This window comes from Onychostoma macrolepis, chromosome 18 (assembly GCF_012432095.1).
Source record: "Onychostoma macrolepis isolate SWU-2019 chromosome 18, ASM1243209v1, whole genome shotgun sequence".
NCBI lineage: Eukaryota > Metazoa > Chordata > Actinopteri > Cypriniformes > Cyprinidae > Onychostoma > Onychostoma macrolepis.
This window is the reverse complement of record NC_081172.1, coordinates 19070515-19090421: the sequence shown is the minus strand read 5'-3', so window position 1 is coordinate 19090421 and position 19907 is coordinate 19070515. Positions and strand designations below refer to the sequence as shown.

Genomic DNA, 19907 nt, shown 5'->3' with positions numbered 1-19907 from the left:
TTGTCCTGCTGAAATACACAAAGCCTCCCCTGAAATAGACGTTGTCTGGAGGGGAGCATATGTTACTCTAAAACCTTTATATATGTGACCACCCTGCTGTGTAGAGTTTGTGTCATAAAAATATTAAATTATTTGTATATATTTTATGTATTTATGTATGTCTATTTCTATTTGCATGTGTATATAAGTTTAATTTAAATTACTTTAATGTGTTATAATGAGTTTGCACTGGACAGTCCAGCTGCATTTTGCGAATTCCTGGTGGCAGTTGAGAGAGAGAGTAGAGTTACCGTGACAACTGCAGCGCATCCTCAGACAACAAAGAGGACTGCTTGGGCAACCACTAACTCTTGTCTCTGTCTCTCTCATTTATTGTTAAGAGAGTGCTACATATACCTTTCAGCATTCACAGTGCCTCCCAAAACATGCAAGCTGCCCATACCGTATGCACTTATGCGCCCCCATACTACCAGAGAAGCTGGCTTTTGAACTGAACGTTGATAACACGCTGGAAAGTCTCACTCCTCTTTAGCCCGGAGGACACGGCGTCCATGATTTCCAATAAGAATGTCAATTTTGGACTTGTCTGACCATAGAACACTTTTCCACTTTGAAACAGTCCATTCTAAATGAGCCTTGGCCCACAGGACACGATGGCGCTTCTGGACCATGTTCACATATGACTTCCTTTTTACATGATAGAGCTTTAGTTGGCATCTGCAGATGGCACGGCGGATTGTGTTTACAGACAGTGGTTTCTGAAAGTATTCCTGGGCCCATTTAGTAATGTCAATGACAGAATCATGCCGACGATCATGTCGTCTGAGGGCCCGAAGACCACAGGAATCCAACAAAGGTCTTCGGCCTTGTCCCTTACGCACAGAGATTTCTCCAGTTTCTCTGAATCTTTTGATGATGTTATGCAGTGTAGATGATGAAATTTGCAAAGCCTCTGCCCATCTTTACTTCTAAGACATCCATTTTATAGCTAATCATGTTATAGACCTGATGTCAATTAACTTAATTAGTTGCTAGATGTTCTCCCAGCTGAATCTTTTCAAAATGTCTTGCTTTTTCAGCCCTTTGTTGCCCCTGTGCCAACTTTTTTGAGACCTGTAGCAGACATCAAATTTGAAATGAGTTAATTTAGTGGATAAAAGTGTAAAATTTATCAGTTTAAACATTTGTTATTTTCTCTATGTTCTATTGTGAATAAAATATTTGCTCATGTGATTTGAAAGTCTTTTAGTTTTCGTTTTATTCAAATTTAAAAAATGTCCCAACATTTCCGGAATTTGGGTTGTAAGTTGCACTATAAGATTTTTGAGTCATGATTGCAGCCTTGAAAATACTCTGAAGTAAGCATCCTTAAAGGGATAGTTCACCCCAAAATTAAAATTATGTCATTAATTACATCACCATCATGTTACTCACCATCATCAAATGTTGTATTGTAATAATATTGTAATAAGAATTACAATAATATTTTGTAGTGCAAAGGGTTTTCTATACAATGACAACATTTTTTTTATATTTTTTAATTTATTTGTATTTTTTAATTTCCTCCATTGTATATGTGCAGGGTAAACATTTGAAATTTAGTATGTCAAATTTAGGCAAAAAAAAAAAAAAGTGTATTTTATGGGTATGACATTATGAATCAGCAAATTAAGACATTTACATTACATTTATATTTAATCATTTAGCAGATGCTTTTATCCAGAGCAACTTACAAATGAGGAAAATAGAAATGAGGCAATCAAACTAACGTAAGAGCATAATTATAAATGGGAAAATTATTTGTAGATGGCAAGGAAAGACAACTTAAACTTTAAACTTATTAATTAACTTTTATTTCTGCTAATGATTAGGGTGTTTGATAATGTACATTGTTTAGTAGATACTTATCTTAAATAAAATATAAAAATAGTCCAGTCTTCAACCCCCATACACCCCATACTCTTTTCTCACTCACATGACCTTCTGCATTACATATTTATCTAAATGTGAAAAATTTAATTGGGCTCAACTGATGAAATATCTCATTTGGCTCAACTGACAAAATTGTATTTATTTTATTTTATTTTAATAAAAAATATATATATATATATATTAGTGCTGTCAATCGATTAAAAAATTTAATTGCGTTAATCACAGTCATGGACTGTGATTAATCATGATTAATCACAAATTTAAAATACTAGGATTTACCTGTAAATGTGTTGAAATAAAGGGTAACACTTTACAATAAGGTTCATTAGTTAATATTAGTTAACAACATTAGTAAACATGAACTAAGAATGAACAATACTTCTACAGCATTTATTAATCTTAGTTAATGTCAATTTCGGTATTTACTAATGCATTATTAAAATCACAAATTGTGTTTGTTAACTCTAGTTAACTGTTAGTGGCTGTTGTCAAGTTTATTTCTGCTGTGTAAAAGCCTTAACTTGTATGCTCTGGGTGAAACTCGCGTTGTTTGTGATGTTACAACCGCCTCTCTGTTCTTAAGTTGCCAGGGATACATTCAAAGTATAATACACATTAGTAAAAGGATCTATTTTAATTTTTAATTGTCTATATTAAACCTTGGGCGGCCGTGGTACATTATAAAAGTATCCCAAAAAAACGCAACCCACGGCTCTGTAATTTTTTCCCGCGAATGTATTTTCAAAATAGCCCACTTGTGCCGCTGCCCTGGCAACACTGGTTCGCTGTACCCTCATCACACAATGATAGATAACCTTCTGCGCTATGATGACGGGAAGAAGTTGGGGTCAAACCTTATCAAACGATTAATTTGCATTAAAAAAATATTAACGCGTTAAAAAGTTTGAATTAATTGCATGCGTTAATGCATTAACGTTGACACCCCTAATATATATATTTGCAAAGTCAAAGATATACTGCAACATACAGAGGCATTTGTATTATTTTATTATAAAATACCCACATGTTCACATTTCATACTCAAGTACTTAAGTGTCTATAATGTGCACAGTAAAAATAAAGCCCCATGTATCAATTTTTTAAATGTATTTATTTATTTATTTTACATTGTTGTGCTCTGTGTCTTTGCTGTGTAGATAAAGGCAAATATATCCTTCAACTGAAAATTAATTAATTGATTACAGTGATCTGGGAATTCAATAATAATACCAATAATAGGCAACTTGTCTTTATTCAGTTGAAAACAAAATAAAAAAAAGTGGACTACTACTGTATTTTAACTGTAGTGTATTATTCCAAATGTTTAAAACTTTTTGTTGTTGTTATTTTTTCATCATGTGCTTTTTGTCATTTTTCTCAGGTTTCAGAAGTACAATATAACATTTAGGAGCAAATATACACAGCAAGAGACCAAAGGCAGATGCTAGAATAGCAAAGACATGGACAGCAACCATATACTTTCCACGTGAGCTCACATAAACTGGAATGAAGGTTAGCCACACAGCAAAAAATATAAGCATGCTGAATGTGATAAATTTAGCCTCATTAAAGTTGTCTGGTAATTTTCTGGCCAAAAATGCCATTAAGAAACACAAACAAGCTAGGAGTCCAATATAACCCAAGACACACCAAAATCCAGCTTCAGATCCAACAGCACATTCAACAATTATAGTTGCACTCATAAACTTGGTGTTATATGATGCAAAAGGAGGCGTAGTTGTTAACCATATGATACAAATAAGTGCTTGCACCAAAGTGCACAAGATTACGCTTGATCTTTGTTTGGCAGGGTCAAACCACTTCATGACATTACTGCCAGGAAGAGTGGCTCTGAAAGCCATTAAAACTACAACAGTTTTTGCCAAGATGCATGAAATACAGAGAGTAAAGCTTATTCCAAAGGCTGGATACCGAATCTGACATAACCAGTCAGTGGGCTTCCCTATAAATGTTAGGCCAATCAGAAAGCAAGCGCAGAGGAACAGGAGGAGAAAGAAACTTAACTCTATGTTGTTTCCTCGTATGACTGGAGTCTTTCTATACATTATAAACACAACAATCACTGCTAATGATGCACAGGCTCCGAATGCTGAAAATGCCCATAGAATTATTCCCAAGGGCTCCTGAAAGGACAAAAACTCTAAAGTTTTGGGAATGCACTGGTCTTGGGCTTGGTTTGGCCATGTTTCTTTTGAACATGTCAGGCAATCATTTGAATCTGTGGAAAAATTGTTGAAAATGGGGTGCATAAAATGTATTTATATTTATATTTTTATCATTTACATTCCAAACCCCCCGCCCCCTCAAAATACTAAAAATTGAGGAGCTTTGAGGAAATTCACACCTGTTTGATTACTGATCTCTCCTTCAGCACATGGTATACAGTCAAAGCAGCAGACTGGCTTTCCTTTCTGTCTGGCCTTCCTGGAGCCTGGCAGACAGCTTTGACTGCACAGTGATTCTGGTGCCTAATGACCACAGCAGAGCAAGCAGTAGAAAAACACTACATAGTCTCAATGAGAGTGCATGTCACTACATAACACTACATACTAAATGACATATTTTCATTTCATAAAGAAATATGCGACTTAAAAATCTAAAATGCTTAGTACAAATTAAAATCAATAGTGCATTTCCATTTCAAATTAAAAAACTGGATTTTATTTAGTTCTGCCATAACTACTGGGTAGAGTTGAAGGAAAAACAGGCAAAGCAAGCAATATCGGGTGATGAGTGGGATGGCACACACCTTCTCTCCTCTGTGCCACATAATTACTGGCTCATCTATTACTAGGTCCTTGTCATCTTCAAGGGAGGCATCATAGAATCCCACCCTCACTAGCTGAAGGGAGCCATCTGACTCTCTTTGCCAATTCATCAGGTCATAGGATGCAATGGGATCACCGTTATCATCAAATCTGACCTCTTCCCCTAGTGATGTGAAATGTGTTCTTTTCATATAGTACAGGAGCTTAGGTGAATGTTGGGAGATAGGATGATGCAAAACAAATCATTAAAATGCATGGATGTCAATATATAGATGCATAGATATTATATTTAACCTTTGTTTTAAAATGTGTACAGTGTTTGATAATTTCTTATTATCACAATATAGGCGGAGAATGTAAAATGGTGAGTAACACACACCTGCCATGGCAGAATTTGAGATAGACTCCCACATGTCCCATTCTGAAAGGGGCCTTTTCCTGGTTCACATGTGCTCATGTCATGTAGTGCATGTGCTATGAGATACACGGCCTTGTAAACATTGTAGGAGACTCTGAGCTGTGAGACATCTGAATAAGGAGTGTATACATCATCCAAACTCTCACTGCCATCGCAGGGTGGCCAGTTCTGTTCTGCTTCTCCGTGTACATGAGTATTTAAGGACCCATTCAGCCGGCAAAGGAAAGTCTCTTCCCAAAACTCAGAGAGAAAATGTGACTTCTGAGCAACAGAAACATTTACTCTTCTGAGGTAATTACCAAGATGTGAGATATCAGCTCTCCGTATGGCAAACCCTAATGTTCCCATTAACAAATCACCAAAATCATACCAGAGGGCTTTTGATGTGGCCCAAGCCTCACTGGCAATCCACTGAAGATGAGTGACATTTTGCCGTCTGCACTCTTTTAGTATACTATGTAGTTCTGATTCCCCAGAGAAGTTTACTATGACTGTGGCAGAAGAAGATTTTAAAATGTTCACAAGTTCCTCAGCTGCATCTTGCATCAGTACAACAGGATAGAAGTGAACATAAGCGGGACAAATATAAAATCTTTCGGATTCCTTTAAGAACAGCTGGATAGCAAAGCGAGCGTAATCTGATTCCACACCGATCACCCCAACCCATGTCCATTGAAAATAATGAACAAGTTTTACCAAAGCTTTAATCTGAAATAGATCACTTGGCATTGTCCTCATGAATGCTGGAAACTCTCTCTTGTTACTGAGACATGAACAGGATGCAAAGTAGCTCACCTAAAATATGAAAACACAAAATTTCAGTAAGATTAAAAGTAACTAATAGGTAAACTAATAAAATACAACCAACTGAATGCTAACACTGTTAATTGACAATTTGTGTATGCATGTATACACACACACACACACAGATTGTTTACTTTTTCTTAACTTTTGTTTATATTTCACATTAAGAAAATCAACATAACACCAATCAATACAACATTACAGCTTTCATTACCAAGACAAAAAGAATGGAATTGCAAGAGATTAAATCAAAATAATTTTAAATATTTTCTTTTACCATGGGTATCTTAAAGGATCCTAGAGTTCTCAGAACAGCCATGGAGACTCCTGATGCAGCATCTCCCACGATTACAGGGCTTGGCTGCTTTTGTATATCTTCACAGCTTTGTCCACTGCCCTTCTCTGGCTGTCCATTGACCAGGAGAAGAGACCTCTTCACAGATACAGGTATGTCATCACCACTGTCCCTGATGTGGTAGCCCAGAGATAGGTTTGGCAAAAGGTCTTGCCGCTGGTTTATTTCTCTCACAGCAAAGATCATTGTCTGCATCCACCTCAGGGCTCGAGGGGTAAAGCTGCATCAGATTTCACACACACACTTGTATTAAATGTGGTCATTATTGTATTCAATGCACACATTTAATATTGTTATTAACTACATTATTGCAATGCAATGCAAAAAAATTAAAAATAAATAAATAAATAATAATAATAAACATTACAAAACATCAATCAGATTATGAAAGCATGACACACAATTGATACTTGGTTGGCTCAGGTTTGGTCTTGAAAGAAGAAAAAGATGATATGGGGCTGGAATGCAAAGGAAAAATTCCTCCCAAAACGACATCTCCCCCCTGGTAAAAGCTGTAGGTATCTTCATCTCCCTGAAAGACACACTTAATCTTGCTTTTATTCTGACTCTGCAAACCAATACACAGCAGAGGCCAAAATGTAAAATGTAAAAGCAAAATTGCATTAAACTGTGTCATAACTGAAAGAGACAAATTAATCTAATGGGTACAGCATATATATAGATAATCTGTGATTGAGGGATGGCCTTATCACCTGGAGAAAAAAAACAAAACATAAATAAATAAAAAAAAACATATGCCCCTCCTGCTGTCACTGTAGCAAGCCCTTGTGAATGTAATTATTTCTTTGAGCCAATGATAATGCACACCTGATTGACATTCAACCATGTGACAACGTTTAAACATTTAATTTAAAGGATTACAATGTTTGTAATCTTTAATGCAATTCTGGCACAATCAATCAATCAGTCAATAAATAAATGGTCACATTATTATTATTATATTTTTGTGTTAGTTAATTTATTATTTATTCTGGTGCACACACTGTTAGACATTTCTGTAATTTCTGCAGTTATTTACTGTATATCACCCAGTATAATACTGCAAATCCCCTTTACAGTAAATAACTGTAATACCTTTTGCATCATGGGAATTTTCTGTGACATTATACCCGACATATAGAGACTTACTGTATTTTTTTTAATTGCTGTATACTACTGTATTTGCTGTAACGGCCTCTTTAGCGCCATTCTATTGAGGTTGTTTTATTTTCGTCATTTCTTACATTTGAATTGACACGATTTGCCCTGCACCGTGTCTATAACGCCGCAACAGCTTGGGACTGACTACAGGATGTGTTACATGGCTTGTAATGATTGGAAAATCCGTTTGTACTTTGTGTTAGAAACAGCGCAAGCGCTTGGAGTACATCTGTGCGTCAGAAATATACCGGGGCATCAGTTTACTGTCTGCATCCACTGTAGACAGTATATATAATGGGTTCTATTGTTTTTTATCGAGTCGCGCCGTAAACTGCGCTGTCATTTCAAACGACTTTTGTCAGCTTATTGAATTAAGTTACCAAATTAAAACATTAGGTTAACTAATGTGAAATTTTATTCAGGTGTTAGTAGTCAATGTTGGCCAGTAGCCTAAGAAAATAAAATCTTATGTAGCTGCCTTTTTCTATTTTTAGAATTAGTTTGTTATAGTTTTTAATGGAATTTAAGATTTACTGCATATTTTTTGTATTTGTGTTTTAAAGGCAACTGCAATGAAACATCAAGAAAGACATGAGCAGGCCAGCCAACCTGAGACTGACAATTCATGGTAAGAGAACAATGGTTTTGAGAGATTTGTGTATTCTATATGGGGTTTGCCTTTTAAAAGTGTGTCATTTCTACTTCTTGTTTTTCAGAGAAGACATTTCTGTCACTAACAAAGTGGAGGGTGAGCAAAGGTGGTGGCCACGTTTTGGAGCAGCACCTGGGTTTTGCAGATCGCTATGTATTCTTTGGCTGTTTGTCTTTTTCCCCATTATATTTCTGTTGCCTAAAGATTCTTTGTGAGGATGAATCCAGAGGACACAACATAATGCACTGCAAAACGTCCTAAGACAGGAGAAATGGTGAAGTTGCACTTTTCCAGCATTGGAAGACTGTATTTTTAAGTGTTATACATACACAATAATTACAAAATATAAAATGCTTTATTTAAAACATTGTCTGTTTTTTAATTGAATGCCAGTAGTACCCATGTAGAGTAAAAATAAAATGAATTATATATAAAAAAAAAATAATCAAATCTAATGAAATCTATAGTAAAACAATGAATTACAGTAGTATACTGATGAATTGGATTTTTTTCTGTAATTTACTGTAAAACAGTACAATTTGCAACTGTAAATCAAATACAGTTTGCTACTGTAAATCTTAATTACAGTAACTTACTGGCAACAGTGTAAAAACCCTTTGAAATGTCTAATGGTGCATTGTACTGTGGGCTGTAAAAACTGTATGCGTAAAACATTTTGTGTGGGTTAGACCTGTAGCATTGCCAGTGTTGTCTATTCATTTTACAATTGTATATTTACATTCAGTAATTATAGACCATCATAAAATAGTGATGACGCAAACATCCCCCTAAACCTATCTCAGATATACTGACTGACTGATGGACTGACTGACTGACTGACTGACTGACTGACTCAATCAATCAATCAATAAATTATTCAATCAGAAATAATTGCTTACTTGAGGAGTGTAGGAAAGTGAATTTTTATTCTATTAAATTTAAATAAACCTAAGCATTTGGAAGATGCTTTTTATTAGTTTGTACGTTTACTGGAAACCAATTTCTCTTACTTTCTTTCTTAATTTGGGGGCTTTTTTTCAATGCAACTGATTATGGTTAATTTGTTTAATTAATCATCATAGGTTAATCACGATATTAATCACCATTATCTACTAAGTAAAATATTGTTGATATTGTAATTGTTAATTTTGTAATGTGTAATATGACACAGACACTAATAATAGTTTCAGATTGAGGCATCATGGGTAAGAAAATAGTGCACCTGATTCGATATATAACTCAGGATGACGTCATGCATAATAATATGCATGATTAACATATAAAACCAAAGGTAAGACAAGCATCTCTTGCCTTTTTTTCTTGTGGAGGTTAACAGGATAATGATTCATATTTTTGTCTCTGTATTTCATCTTTCCAGTGCAGCTGTAACTTCAAGCTGCAACCCACAGGGTGACTTTATTTTGCCAGTGTTCATGACTAGTGGAGACTTTACAATAGGAGGAATTTTTCCTTTGCATTATAGAGTAGAGCTTCCTCCAACAGACTACATAAAGAGACCTTTAGCAGCACAGTGTCGAGGGTAAGGACATGTCTTATATGTTCTTTACGTCTTTCCCAAGCTGTGATTTTAAATCTGTTGTTTATGTTTTATTCATTTTCTGAAGAATAATTATGAGAAACCCATCTATTGTTTTACAAGAAGGTATTTTCATAACATAATTTTATGCAGGTTTGATCCAAGGGCTTTCCGCTGGGCTCTCACTATGACACTTGCTGTGGAGGAAATAAACAACAGAAAAGATCTCTTACCAAACCATACTCTGGCTTATAGTATATTTGACTCTTGTGCCACTCCTGTGACTGCTCAGAAAGCAGTCCTGGCCGTGCTGAATGGACAGGATGTTGTTCAAAGTTTTATATGTTCTGGAGCTAGCACTTTATTAGGAATAATAGGGGAATCTGGATCCTCACAGTCCATCGTTGTCTCCAGAACTCTGGAGCCTTTCAGAGTACCCATGGTAAAAAAAAATAAAAAAAAATAAATGAATATGATTTTTCCTGTTATATATATATAAGTTGGCTAACATTTGTTGCTTTTCTTCTGTTTCTTTTTTTAATTATTAATTAATTTACAGATAAGTTACTTCTCAACCTGCTCTTGTTTAAGTGATCGGAAGCAATTCCCAACATTTTTCAGAGTGGTTCCCAATGATGATTACCAGGTCAAAGCTATTGCACAACTCTTAAAGCGGTTTGACTGGACATGGATTGGTGTGGTGACTGAAGATCATGACTATGGCAGGTTTGCTTTACAAGGCTTAAAGCGAGAAATTGAAAATACTAACATTTGTTTGGCGTATCATGAAATGATCCCTAAAGACTATACCAAGGAACAGGTCCTGAAGATTCTTAAAGTAATGAAGGAATCAACAGCTAAGGTGGTGGTTGTTTTTTCAGGGGAGGGTGAATTTTACCCTTTCTTAAGAGAGTTCATGACCCAAAATATCACAGGAATTCAATGGATTGCAAGTGAGGCTTGGGTTACAGCTTCAATATTAGCAGAAACATATCCATTCTTAGATGGCACAATTGGGTTTGCAATACGTCAAGGACACATTCCAGGTCTTCAGGATTACCTCAAAATGGTGACCCCAGAAAGGTACCCTTCTAACCCTCAAGTTCAGGAGTTGTGGGAGGCTCTCTATGGTTGTTCCACCTCCACATCCAGCTTGAACAGTCATTTGCCCTCCTGCACAGGAAAGGAAACTCTCAGACAAGAACACTCTGCCTACATGAACACATCCAGCCCTCGTGTGGCCTACAATGTATATAAAGCAGTGTATGCCTTTGCTTATTCTCTACATAATCTCATTCACTGTAAACCTGAAAATGGACCATTTGAGAATTTCTCATGTGCAAACCTCAACAATTTGTTTCCATGGCAGGTAAAAGTCCCTAAGGGTTTAAGGAAAACTTATTTTCACACATAATACTGATTATATCTATCATCTTTTTCTTCTTAAAATTAGTTTTTAATTGTAAATGTCTTCCCCCTCCCTCCATTTTTTTCCCCTTCTTGTTGTTTTTTTTTTTTTTTTTTCTTCTCCAAAGCTTCAGCATTATTTACAAGAAATATCGTTCTCTGTTTCTGGAGAAAAAGTCAGTTTTGATGTTAAGGGAGACTCTATCCCATCATATGATTTAATAAACTGGCAAAGACATGCAAGTGGAGATATTCAGTTTGTTAAAGTGGGCCTCTATGATGGTGCTCAGCAAACTGGGAGAGAACTGTTGATTGTGGAGCAGGCCATTATGTGGTCTCACCAACAAAACAAGGCAAGGTGTTGACTATGCACTGCACTGCCATCTATTGTTCTATTAAAAACACTGTCGCTATGTGATCTTTGAGCCAATATTCGCATAATAACATTGTGAATAATTAAAAAGGGTGACTTGTTTATGTTTAAATACTCCTAATTCTGTTGTTATACAGTCATGGCCAAAAAAATATCAGCACCCTTGGTAAATATGATCAAAGAAGGCTGTAAAAATTAATCTGCATTGTTAATCCTTCTGATCTTTTATTTAAAAAAATCACAAAAATCTAACCTTTCATTGGATAATAAGAATTTAATATGGGTGGAAATATCATTATGAAATAAATGTTTTTCTCTAATACACATTGGCCACAATTAACGGCACCCTTTTATTCAATACATTTTGAAACCTCCATTTGCCAGTTTAACAGCTCAAAATTTTCTCCTATAATGCCTGATGAGGTTAGAGAACACCTGACAAGACATCAGAGACCATTCCTTCTTCCAGAATCACTACAGACCCTTTAGATTCCCAGCTCCATGTTGGTGCGTCTTCTCTTCAGTTCACCCCACTCATTTTCTATAGGGTTCAGGTCAGAGGACTGGAATGGCCATAGCAGAAGCTTGGTTTTGAGTTCAGTGACCCATTTTTGTGCTGTTTTTAAGGTTTGTGTTTGGATTATTTTCTGGTTGGAAGATCCAGACATGGCCCATTATAAGATTTCAAACAGAGTCTGTCACTTATTGATTTTTTTTATCTGTTGGTATTTGATAGAATCCATGATGCCATGTGTCTAAACAAGTTGTCCAGGACCTCCAGCAGAATTATTGGCCCACAACATCAAAAATACAGCAGTATATTTAATTGTACACATGGGGTACTTTTTATCCCTGTGTTCCCCAAACGCATCTTGAGTGTTAGTTGCTAAAAAGCGAATTTTTTAGTTTCATCTGACCATAGAAGCCAGTCCCATTTGACATTCCAGTTGTGTTTGATAACTAAATATGCTGGAGTTTGTTTTTGGATGAGCTAGGAGAATTTTTCTTGAAACCCTCCCAAACAACATGTGGTGATGTAGGTGCTGTTTGACAATTTTTTTTTAAAGGTTTTCTGACCCCGAGACTCAACAATTTTCTACAATTCTCCAGCTGTGGTCCTTGGAGAGTCTTTAGCCACTCAAACTCTCCTTCTCACCGTGCATTAGGACAATAGACACACATCCTCTTCCAGGCAGTTTCATAACATTTTATGTTGAATGAAAATTCTTAATTATTGCCCTGATGGTGGAAATGGGAATTTTCACTGATCTAGCTCTTTTCTTAAAGCCACTTCACTAATTTGTGAAGCTCAATTATCTTTTGCTGCACATCAGAAATATATTCTTTGTTTTTTTTTTCTCATTGTGATGGATGATTAAGGGAATTTGGACTTTGTTTCCCCTCCTATTTATATTTCTGTGAAACATGAAACATGAATGTGAAGCCATGGCTGGATAATTTCATGTTCATAATCACCCTGGAGTGCTCAAAATTGTGAATATGAATGGGAATATACTTCAGAGATATTTTACTCGTAAGAATTTCTAGGGGTGCCAGTAATTGTGTCCAATGTGTATTTGAGAAAAAACATTTATTTCATAATGATATTTCCCCCCATTTAAAATTCTTAGTATCCAATGAAAGGTTAGATTTTTGTGATTCTTTTAAAATAAAAGATCAAAAGGATTAACAATTCAGATTAATTTTCACAGCCTTCTTTGATCATATTTGCCAAAGGTGACGATATTTTTGGCCATGACTGTATATATATATATATATATATATATATATATATATATATATATATATATTTATTTATTGCATTTTATTTTATTTTTAGGTACCTGTGTCTGTATGCAGTAACAGCTGCACTCCAGGATTCAGGAAGGCTGTACGTCGTGGGCAACCTTTGTGCTGCTTTGATTGTGTTCCATGTGATATTGGCAAGATCAGTAATCAGACAGGTGAGAGCATCCTACTGTGTGTTTTCCTTTTGACAAGAAAATATAAATACTCCCATTATTTCTTCATGTTCTTATTAAATTTGTCTTCTTGTTTTCCTCATTTGCCTTAATTGATCTGATTTGATCATTTATCTTTATTTATAGATTCAGTAGATTGTCTGTCATGCCCCGAAGATTATTGGTCCAATGTGAATGGAACAATATGTGTCCCGAAGGTAGTTGAGTTTCTCTCCCATGATGCAATGGGAATCACCCTGACTGTGATAGCTGTAGTGGGAGCATTTCTGACTGTCACAGTGCTGGTGATATTTCTTTACAACAAAGGAACCCCTATAGTCCGAGTAAATAACTCAGAACTCAGTTTTTTCATCTTGTTATCACTGACTCTGTGTTTTCTATGCGCTTTGGTGTTTATTGGGGAACCCACATCCTGGTCCTGCATGCTGCGACACACTGCCTTCAGCATTACTTTCTCTCTCTGCATCTCCTGCATCCTGGGCAAGACTTTAGTGGTGTTGGCGGCTTTCACAGCTACCCGACCTGGAAACAATATAATGAAATGGTTGGGCCCCACGCAGCAGAGAATAATCATCTTCTGCTGCACTCTGGTCCAGGTGGTCATATGTACTGCTTGGCTTACAATATCCCCTCCTTTCCCCTATAGAAACACTAAATATCAACAGTCCAAGATCATCCTGGATTGCAGTGTGGGCTCTGATCTGGCCTTCTGGTGTGTTTTGGGATATATAGGCCTTTTGGCCTGTGTCTGCTTTTTTCTGGCTTTTCTGGCCCGGAAGTTGCCAGGCAATTTTAATGAGGCCAAATACATCACCTTCAGCATGCTTATATTTTGTGCAGTGTGGCTGGCATTTGTACCTGCATATGTCAGTTCACCTGGTAAATTTACAACTGCTGTGGAAATTTTTGCTATTTTAGCTTCTAGTTTTGGCCTACTCTTCTGCTTGTTCACCCCCAAATGTTACATTATTTTATTAAAGCCTGAGAAGAACACAAAGCAACATTTAATGGGGAAAATTATAAAATAAAATACTTTTGTGCAATTGCATTGTTAAAAATATTTGAGCTTTAATGAATGTGAAAAAAAAAAAAAACCTGTACAATTTCAAGTTATACATACAGTAACTGTGGAAACCAAATAAAGCAATTATATCTGTAATATTCTAAATTCTTCAATATTAATATTAAAGAACATTCTATATTCTCTACGATTATATATTTAATACATTTGTTAATAATACTATCATATATATGATATTATTATAATTAACAAATATATTAAATATATAATCTTAGAGAATATTGTTACGTGTTAATACTAATAAAGCGCACAACGAGGGAGTATCCACAAAACAGAGTCTTTTAATGAGAATTCACACAAGAAACAGAAATAATCCAGGAGCGAGTGGTAGCAGACACGTAGATCAAATAAATAATAGCAGACAAAGAAACAAAGATGAACACAGGCGTTAAATACTAAATGCAATCAAGGGGAAACAGAAACAGGTGTGGAGCTAATTAACTAATCAGGGGAACTAAGGAAACAAGGTCAACATAACATTTCGCCCCCTCCCGTAACGGCGCGGGGACAAAAGCAGTTCAACAGAAGAAGGAGGGTGGGGGTTCTGGAGGTGGGCGTGGAGCAGGTGGTAATCCAGAGGCCAGCCAGGTTGGCGGCCCGCAGTGGAGTTGACGGCGGGAGGAGCCATGGTGGAAAAGGGACCGACGACACCAGGGGACCTACTGACGGAGACTCAGCTGCTGGAGGTGGAGACCCAGGTGGAACTGAGCAGACGGAGTGCCGGGGCGAAACTGAGGATCCGGAGGGCCAAGGCAGAGCTGAAGGCTCAGGCGACTGAGGCAGAGGCGGGGATCCGGAAGACCGCGGTGGAGCCGGTGCGACTGAGGCTGAAGGTGGAGCTGGAGGGAAGGGGGAGCCTGACAGAGCCGGAGGGATGGAGTGATGAGGCAAAGCCAGAGGAGTGGAGTCCCGAGGTGGCGGATGGTCAACGACTGACCAAGGCGGAGCCGGAGGGACGAGGGAGCCCGGTGGAGCCAGTGGGATGACGGGCCACGGTGGAGACGAGGGAGCTAGGAGCCGAGGCGGAGCCGATGGGTCTGAGGACCGAAGTGTGGTCCAAGGCTTGGAGGCTGGAAGTGTAGACAGGGGATCCGCATGTCTGGGCGGAGCTGGAGACTGGAAGTCCCGAGGCGGCGGAACAGAGCGCATGGTAGGCGCTGACTGAGGGTGAGCTGAGGGACTGACAGGCATCAGCGGAAATGGAGGTGAGGAACTAGCTGGTTTAAAAGGAGGCGGTAGAGGGAGGTTGGGAGGGAACACATGAGGACATGAGCTGGACGGAACCAGCGGAGACGCAGGAGATTCAAGGTTGGACTGAACCAGCGGAGACGCAGGAGGTTCAGGGCTGGACGGAACCAGCGCAGACGCAGGAGATTCAGGAGCACAGGTTATTACTTCTCCAAACCAGTCTATAAGGTCCATCTTGAAGATGTCCATTAGTTCCTCTATATAGCTCCCAGAAACCAGATGCAGCTCACCCTCAGTCGCGGGAGTGTGTGCGGGGCTTCTCTCCAAGCCCTCGAACACCACCAAAACTCCCTCGAGGATGGACGATGTTGCTGGCTCACGCACTTGGTCAGACGATGTTTGAGGCTCAGGCTCTGTGGCGATGATGGGCTCAGTCGCAGCGGGCTCAGGCACTCCGTCTGCAGTGGGCTCAGGCAGTAGCTCCGTGTAGCGGGGTGACGGCTGGCTGGTCTCTGGTTCGGGAGTGGGGCTGGAGATATCCTCCTCTGAGGGGCAGACAGAGAAATACAGTCCATTATTCTCCAGCACCCACTCCACACAAGCGGCAAAATCCTCCTTGGGACCGTTCACTGGCAGGCGTGCCTTACACCGACTGCTCAAGCTGGAGATGTAGAAGACGCAGAGCGAGGGGTCGGGGAAGTGGGTAAGGCATGCCAGATCGAGAAAGTCCCTGGTATGGTCCTCCAGCGAACGGTCCATCTGCTCCAGGCACAGGACGGCAGGCAGATCCATTCCGGGAGAGGACCAAAAAAATGTAAAAATAAACAAAGAAAAACGCAGCTAAAATAACTCACTTTAAGGTCTGCTATTCAGTTACGTGTTAATACTAATAAAGCGCACGACGAGGGAGTATCAACAAAACAAAGTCTTTTAATGAGAATTCACACAAGAAACAGAAATAATCCAGGAGCGAGGGGTAGCAAACAAGTAGATCAAATAAATAATAGCAGACAAAGAAACAAAGATGAACACAGACTTTAAATACTAAACGCAATCAAGGGGAAACAGAAACAGGTGTGGAGCTAATGAACTAATCGGGGGAACTAAGGAAACTAGGTCAACATATAACAAATATAGAATGTTCTTTAATATACGTATGTATATATAATAAAGTACATGTTTACAAATTGCAATTTGGGTCTTTAGAAAACTTTGTGTGTTCTTAATATTATGGTGCATTCAAAAGTATTTGGACACTTCAACCACATGTAAAAATAATAATAATAATAAAAATAAAAAAATAAATACAAGCAAAAGTCTCAAAAATGTTTATTTAGACAAAATATTTGAGAATTAAGAGGTAAACTGACTTTTATTTATTGTTTTTATTTCTTTTTTACAGAAGACACTTGTTTTGTGTATTTTTGTTATAGTTCAATGGAATATATACATATAACACTGGTATTCCCTTCTTGCAAAATGTTTTTTAATTTAAATAAAGCCTGTTTATTTTTCATTTCAAATTTTGAATGTGGATATTACATAGAGACCTACATAGAGACCTGTGTTCAACATATCAAAGAAAGTTCCACTTCTAGTTTCCTAGAGGTATATTTTGGATTTTTTATTTATTTTTTTGGATTTTAGTCTGAGGCTGGCACTCACTGGCTGTAAACTGTGGCTCTCACAGTAACATTGGCTAGGGAAGTACACACAGGAGCTATGGAGGAACCTCAAGGATTGACTCCATGGCAGGATTGGGCTTGGAAGGCCCTAAATGAGCTAGATCAGTGGTTTCCAATCTTGTTCCTGGAGAACTCTCAAGACTGCACATTTTTGCTGTCTCTCTCGTCTATTACACCTGGAATAAAGATGTGTTTTCAGTGATCCAATCACAGGTGGTCAGCCAAACCACATTGTCATTTCCACCTGATTTTAATGTGCACTTTAAATACATCTCCTGTTCAGAGGTGTAAAATACTTGAGTAATTTTACTTGATTACTGTACTTAAGTATTATTTTGGGGGATTTTTACTTTATTCAAGTACAATTTAAACTGACTACTTGTACTTTTACTTGATTACATTTCTGAAGAAAAAAACAGTACTTTTTACCCCTTCAAATTTAATTTCAATTTAAAAAGTACATTTACATTTTTACACTGAACAAAATTATAAATGCAACACTTTTGTTTTTGCCCCCATTTTTCATGAGCTGAACTTTTGAGTTCTAAGACTTTTTCTATGTACACAAAAGGCCTATTTCTCTCAAATATTGTTCACAAATCTGTCTAAATCTGTGTTAGTGAGCACTTCTCCTTTGCCGAGATAATCCATCCACCTCACAGGTGTGGCATATCAAGATGCTGATTAGACAGCATGATTATTGCACAGGTGTGCCTTAGGCTGGCCACAATAAAAGGCCACTCTAAAATTTGCAGTTTTATCACACAGCACATCAGGGTCTCGACCTGACTGCAGTTCGTCATCGTAACTGACTTGAGTGGGCAAATGCTCACATTAGATGGCGTCTGGCACTTTGGAGAGGTGTTCTCTTCACGGATGAATCCCGGTTTTCACTGTACAGGGCAGATGGCAGACAGTGTGTATGGCGTCGTGTGGGAGTGGTTTGCTGATGTAAACGCTGTGGATCGAGTGGCCCATGGTGGCGGTGGGGTTATGGTATGGGCAGGCTTATGTTATGGACAACGAACACAGGTGCATTTTATTGATGGCATTTTGAATGCACAGAGATACCGTGACGAGATCCTGAGGCCCATTGTTGTGCCATTCATCCACGACCATCACATCATGTTGCAGCATGATAATTCAAATTCAAATTCAAATTCAAGTTTATTTCTAAAGCACTGAATAAAACAACAAGGTTGACCATAGTGCTGTACAAACAGTAACACAATGAACAGGAGACAACATTTAAAAGGGATCATATCCATCTAAATGAATACTATAGCAGATACCTTAAAACAATCATAATACATTTTAAATAAGATCAGAAAAACCATATATAACACTAACAACCTTCGCACTTATCTTAGATCGAACGCTATCATAAAAAGGTATGTTTTTAAATGGCTCTTAAACTGACCAAGTGTCGGTACATCCCTAATATAAAGCGGCAAGCTGTTCAATAATTTAGGTGCGGCGACCGCAAACGCACGATCCCCTCTAGATTTCAGCTTAGACCGAGGAACAACAAGAAGTTTCTGTGATTGGGATCGTAACGATCTCGTTGTCCTTTGTTCCTTGATTAGATCAGCAATATAAGACGGAGCTAAACCATGTAGCGATTTAAAAACAAATAATAAGATTTTATAGTTAATCCTAAGAGAAATGGGCAACCAATGCAATGCTTTTAACACCGGGGTAATGTGATCTAATTTACGCGTGCCAGTGAGCAATCTTGCAGATGCATTTTGGACCATCTGCAATCTGTCTAAAACTTTATTTTGAGTACCATAATATAATGCACAGACCCATGTTGCAAGGATCTGTACACAATTCCTGGAAGCTGAAAACATCCCAGTTCTTGCATGGCCAGCATACTCACCGGACATGTCACCCATTGAGCATGTTTGGGATGCTCTGGATTGGCGTATACGACAGCGTGTTCCAGTTCCTGCCAATATCCAGCAACTTCGCACAACCATTGAAGAGGAGTGGACCAACATTCCACAGGCCACAATCAACAACCTGATCAACTCTATGAGAAGGAGATGTGTTGCATTGCATGAGGCAAATGGTGGTCACACCAGATACTGACTGGTTTTCGGACCCCCCCAATTCAGTAAAACTGCACATTTTAGAGTGGCCATTTATTGTGGCCAGCCTAAGGCACACCTGTGCAATAATCATGCTGTCTAATCAGCATGTTAATATGCCACACCTGTGAGGTGGATGGATTATCTCGGCAAAGGAGAAGTGCTCACTAACACAGATTTAGACAGATTTGTAAACAATATTTGAAAGAAATAGGCCTTTTGTGTACATAGAAAAAGTCTTAGATCTTTGAGTTTAGCTCATGAAAAATGGGGGCAAAAACAAAAGTGTTGCGTTTATAATTTTGTTCAGTGTATTTTATCTTATGCACATTAACCCATTCATGCCCAAATTTTTCTGAATCGTTTCATGCATATAGTCATGTTAATAGTGTCCTATGTGAACATGTTCTGCATTTATTTTCCCCAGGTTCTTGTTTTTTTTTCTTGAAA

General features: G+C 37.9%; 2 protein-coding genes across 2 annotated transcripts; one reads left to right on the top strand and one right to left on the bottom strand.

The window, feature by feature from the left end:
* Window positions 1–3275: 3275 nt before the first annotated feature.
* On the bottom strand, window positions 3276–6508 carry LOC131524042 (extracellular calcium-sensing receptor-like). The gene is made up of 5 exons (XM_058750768.1): window positions 6221–6508; window positions 5101–5934; window positions 4703–4924; window positions 4298–4421; window positions 3276–4171 (listed from the first exon to the last, which is right to left on the bottom strand). The coding sequence occupies exons 1-5, from the start codon at window positions 6491–6493 to the stop codon at window positions 3276–3278; spliced, it is 2349 nt and encodes a 782-aa protein (XP_058606751.1). The 5' UTR covers window positions 6494–6508.
* A 2943-nt stretch (window positions 6509–9451) lies between these two features.
* LOC131524034 (extracellular calcium-sensing receptor-like) lies at window positions 9452–14438 on the top strand. Its single transcript, XM_058750759.1, has 6 exons — window positions 9452–9651; window positions 9802–10090; window positions 10208–11017; window positions 11184–11408; window positions 13269–13392; window positions 13537–14438. The coding sequence occupies exons 1-6, from the start codon at window positions 9452–9454 to the stop codon at window positions 14436–14438; spliced, it is 2550 nt and encodes an 849-aa protein (XP_058606742.1).
* Window positions 14439–19907: the final 5469 nt, after the last annotated feature.